At 51.1% G+C, this 5100-nt stretch overlaps 1 protein-coding gene across 1 annotated transcript; it reads left to right on the top strand.

Moving 5' to 3' along the window:
• Positions 1-846: 846 nt before the first annotated feature.
• Positions 847-4774, top strand: EAH_00033800 (replication factor-A C terminal domain-containing protein, putative; the record flags this gene model as incomplete). Its single annotated transcript, XM_013392219.1, has 12 exons — positions 847-875; positions 976-1111; positions 1246-1317; positions 1474-1592; positions 1793-1883; positions 2069-2179; positions 2667-2855; positions 3123-3242; positions 3378-3501; positions 3738-3822; positions 4241-4562; positions 4718-4774. The coding sequence occupies 12 exons, from the start codon at positions 847-849 to the stop codon at positions 4772-4774; spliced, it is 1455 nt and encodes a 484-aa protein (XP_013247673.1).
• Positions 4775-5100: the final 326 nt, after the last annotated feature.

The raw sequence follows: 5100 nt of genomic DNA on the forward strand, positions 1-5100 counted from the left end.
CCCCGCCCCCCATCCCGCCCCCCCCTCCCTCTTCACTTCCCGGAGGAGATCAAACAAGATCAAATGGGCTAGGACGTGCCAGACAAAGGAATGTGTTGACTGGGAAACTTTTTAGATCCTTGAAGCGATCTAGCCAATTTGTCCTTTTGTCTATTTGCATACCATCAAGAGGAAATATTAGTACTGATTGCCCTGTTTCAGGAACGGTCAAATCTCGATTGGACACTACCACCCCCTCTCCCCCGCGGCCAGCACATCAGCATCTAACAAGCCACTTGCTTAGCTGCTGAGCCGCAAGAATGATTTTTGGGTATTTTCAGGTCAGAGTTTATCACTCAGTTCAGAGCTTCCATTGATATATTCGATAGTTTTTATTGTTACGTACCCCTCCACTGCGGCTCTCAAGGGAGTTGTGTTTGGAGGTGGTTGGGTGCGGTGGTTGTGGCTGCCGCTATTCTGAATACGTTTTGCAGAACTTGTTTTGTTTGATTAGTCGATTAATTATCATTTTAGTCATTTGTATCTATCTTGGGTCTAGTGTTTGGGGCCTCCAGTGACTTGCGCCGTCGCTACACAACCTTACTGACGACCGACTCCACTTTTCGTGTGTTACCAGGGAGGTTCTCGTCCTCTGTGCTTGGTTTTTTCTCCGTTGTTTCAGTCAGAGGGAGTAGTTGGATGCATGCTAGTAAATAATCCGTACAGCAACTCCTCCCGCTGCCCGCTTTTTGCTCCTCTGACGTGCTGACTGTAGTAGGAGGTCCCTCTTTCACGTCTTCTGTTCAAGACAGAGGAAGGAGAATACTCCACTTAGACAAATCTTTTCATCCTATTCTTGCTATCAAGATGCTGGACTCGGGTGGTCCCCCTAGCGAGTGAGAAGGCGATGACTGCTTCCTTGCGCCAAGCTGTTCTATGTCTGTGCTGACACTGGATGACTAGCTGCTTGGAAAAGGCCGCCGTGTGTGTGCTCAGGAGGTTCTTGAGCATTAGTTCCCTTAATCCGTACGTACACCGCTGGCAAATCAAGGCGCGGGTTGTGGACAAGAGCCCATTGCAGACGACGAAGAACAACAGCAAATTCTTCCACGTTGACGTCACAGATTCTGCAGTAGGCTCTTGTTTGCTTTCGCAACCGGCTTTCTTTACGTATTTCATTACAGCTTTCCGTCTGATGCACCTCTTTCTTGATGACTCGTGCCCCTTTTGAGAACCATGCACTCACACCGGTTTCTTCTGCTGCAGGGCGATCTCATCCGCGCCAAGTTTTGGGGTGACGCAGCCGAAAAGTGGCACGGGGCTCTGGAGAAAGGCAAAGTACGCTGTAGCGAACCTCCGCTGTTCTTCAAAATGTATGAGATGTGATGCAGGGTTGGCATCTCGCTTCTGTTGCTGCTAAACAGCTGAAAGCGCGACAGTTCAAGAGCATCAGCAGCACAAAATGCGTCTGTTCAGCGCTGTTTTGGGCTGCAGGTGTACTGCTTCTGCAGAGGCAGAGTCAACGTGGCGAACAAGCGGTTTTCAACTCTCAGCAATAACTATGAACTCTCCTTCTCAGCGGAGGCGGACATCAAGCCGGCAGAAGACGACGGGTCCATACACGCCAAAAGGAGGCAAGATTTCTAAATGAGATGATAAATCAAATTTAGGTTTCATGAAAGGCATGCAAATTTGGGAACGCCCGATTACCTTATACCTTGATATGAGTTGCCAAGCCTCCATTTCCTCGCCAGTACCCGGGGTTGAGTTGGAGTTGCTTGGGTGCGTTGTACAGAGGGTTTGCTGTTCTCAGCTTGTGCTCAATGCCTCTCCGGAATATCTTCAACTCCACTCGAGAGTGCCCATTCCCTACTGACGTGTTGGCTGTCGTCGTTGAGGTTCAGGTGAGGGCCAGAGGGGGCCCGCAGCGTCGAAATAGACCGTAGCAGTTTAGCAGCAAGTGATGCGCTTTTTTTCTTCGGCTATGTTTGCTGCTGCAAGCGCTTCGTTGTAGAGTGTGTGGGCACAAGACTTTAGAACTTTGCTTTTTGAGGTGGGACACTGGGTTCTATGTGTGAACTCAATACAGCCTATTTCTTCTGTCACCGCGAGGAGCAGCGGAGAGGAGCTCAAACGCCGTGTGTTGAAGGTTCGGGACAAATCCCAAATGGAAATGGAGATAAGCTTGTGGGGCGAACAAGTGAGGTCTCACAAATAGGCATTCTATTGGAGCAGTGTCTGTACAAAACAGCACTTCATGCCTACTTGCACAAGCCTGTATACCGCAGATTGTCCATACATCGTAGTGTCTGCATATCCTCCTAGAACAGGTTTGCCTTTGTGTCTGTACCGATCAGTGTCCATTTGTTTGGCCTATACACTCTCTCACGCGGAGTTATGATCTCGCTTACATCCACCTAGGGCAGGCAGTGGCCCGACCTGGCAGCTAGGGTACTTCTGTCTTATCGAGGCATTGAATTCGTCCGCTGATGGGAGCCCTTTTTCTGTGTTGTGTACAACCTGCACTCTTCCAGCCTCCCGTCTGTTTGAATGCTGAACTTGTGAACTTTATACAGTGCACACCATTGCATTGCAGTGCACCTTATTGTCTTGACTCCCACAAACCCCACCATAGCTTGTTCGCTGCCCATTACAGGAGTGGGCGCGGCACTGCGTGTATTTCGTAGGTTGACTGTATAACTGAGACGACAGCCCTTCCTCAGGTTTATGGGCTCACGGCACTGAACATCCGAGACTGGCGAGGGGCTAGAAGCGCCAGCACAACAAAGTCCTCGCAAATACTAAAGGCAGGCGCAGGCCTTCTTTCTGCTGAAGAAGAAACCAGTGCGGCAGAAATGTTGCAGTGGTACATCACCGTAAGGCCGACACGCAAGTGTGCTTGCCTGTGGACGATCCCCGTTTTATCTAACAAGGAGACAGCATCAGCGGTCTACACAAGTGTTTGAATGCTTGTAGCCGCAGATAAGCTTAGCGATAGCGGTATTCATCGGAAGAGCAACCGCAGGAGGTTCGGCAGCACAACTACGGGGTGCCTCCAGCTGGCCTTGATATAACAGGAATGCGGTTTTGAAATGTTGTACCTTTGCGGGCATAGGATTTGTTTTTTTCCTTTGTGCCTGCAGACAGGCAGCACCCTGTCCTTCCTCAGTATGTCTCGTGGGGGGCCGTTGGGTGATGGGGCTCCCAGTGAGCGCAAGCCCGTGCAGGAATTGGGCATAAAAGAGATTAAAGACAAAAATGAGGTGGGCAGCTTCACGCGGCGTATACGGTGGAGGCCCATCCAGTACAACTGCTGATTCATGGGGCATAGGACTTAGGTTTTAGGCTGTGCAGTTGGAGTGTCGCTGGAGTTTTGTGCTGCGCTCTCGCTGCTGCAGCCTGGGATCTACGCTTTCGTTGCTCAAGTGCGTCGTGTGTACTGGAAGCCGAGGCAGCAGCAGCAGCAGCAGCAACAGGGGCAGCAGCAACAGGATATCTACACATATGCTGCCTGCCCCTCATGTAGGAAGAAGCTGCACGCAGATGCAGAGAATGAATATTCTTGCTTTCCCTGCAGCACAAACCACGTAATCCAACGGCACCCTGCACTGTTGACTATTGGCCTTTACTCCTTTTAGGGGCTATGCTTGTCACACGATGGCAGCAGACCAGGCGGGCAGGCAATCTCCGCAGCAAATGAGGGAAGCTGCCTTTCGCAATGCGGAGGCTGCAGCGGCTGATGTTTGTACTTGTTGCAGGTGACGCCCGACTGGAGGTATATGCTGCTTGCCTCTTTTATCGACAGTACCGGCTCTTTGAGCTGCAGATGCTTTGCAGATATGGGTATGTTGAGCTGCTTATCTTCGTTTTTGCTGTTGCGTCGGGCTAGTATTTGTCTGTACAACTGGTTGCGTGAGCAGCTCAGCCAAGGTTTCTTACCTGAAGTAACTTCTGCTGCTGTTGCCGCTGCTGGTGCTGTTGCTGCTCAGGGCAATCCCTGCTAGGGTGTCCTGCCTCTGAAGTGCGGTGTTGGAACACTGAGAGGAAAGAGGAGTTCTTTGATTGGCACTCCATTCTCAAAGTCGGGCGAAAAATAGCGCCTCATCACGCAGTGCTATTACGCTATATGCAAAGGGCTTTGGCAGGGGCTTGCTTGCTGCAGGGTCTGTTAGCCGGCAATGCATCTGCTTTGATTGCAGGGTCCGTTTCGGTTGCTTGTGGGTGCGGTTTGCCTGTTTGCTCGCTTTTAGAGCTTTTTCAGAGTTACGGTAAAGGCGGAGTTCGATAATTATAACGGGGAACAGCGCATGCGGTACACAGCGCTCCGGGTAGAGACATTGGATCCACACGGCTTCTCTCTGCTGCTGCTCCAGCATCTCAAAGCCGCAGTACGCTGCCTCGCTCTGCTGCTGCTGCTTATGCTGTCTTTTGCTGGCGTTGCTGTTGACACCGTTACTGCTGCTTCTTGGCATTCGGTGCAAATGTACGAGCCACTTAGACCGGTGGACCCTACAATTGTTATTTCCATCGCGCAGGTACCGACGTTGACGGACTTTGCAGCGAGCAAGAAGGCGAGACTTGAGGTAAGTCCAAAAGGAAACAAGGGTGACGTACTCTTTTTGGTAGCGAGGCTGACGTGCTCTTCTAGAACATTGCATCATTAGCCGCATGCATGCACATATTCTGCTTGACTGCACCTCTTTTCACTGTGGCTTGCCTCCTCTTCTGCCTCTCGCAGGCGGACGATACAGAGCTGCAACCTGACACAAAACGGCCTTTGGTGGAGGCGCACTAACCGCAATGCTGCAACTTTGAATTATTCCAAGCGGCTAACAAATGGACGCCCAGCGGCAGGCTTCGGTTTCTGAGGCGTATGGATCCAAGGGCCTCCCTTCTCCGCAGTATGCGCGAGATGTAAATGGCAAGGGGAAAATGCACTCTGCACCTGAGCAATTCTCAACAATTTTCCTTCAGACCCGAGCTTCCTAGTGGCTCTACAAAAAACGCGCCCTCAGCCGAACCGCCCCCCCACCCTTGTAAATACTCAGGATAGTGCATCCAGGGCATTTAGGAAAAGTTACCATGTGCATGAGGACAAACAATGAGCCATACGAAGCCTAT

Source organism: Eimeria acervulina, genomic scaffold (genome assembly GCF_000499425.1).
Source record: "Eimeria acervulina Houghton genomic scaffold, Eah_scaff339, whole genome shotgun sequence".
NCBI classification, from domain to species: Eukaryota; Apicomplexa; class Conoidasida; order Eucoccidiorida; family Eimeriidae; genus Eimeria; species Eimeria acervulina.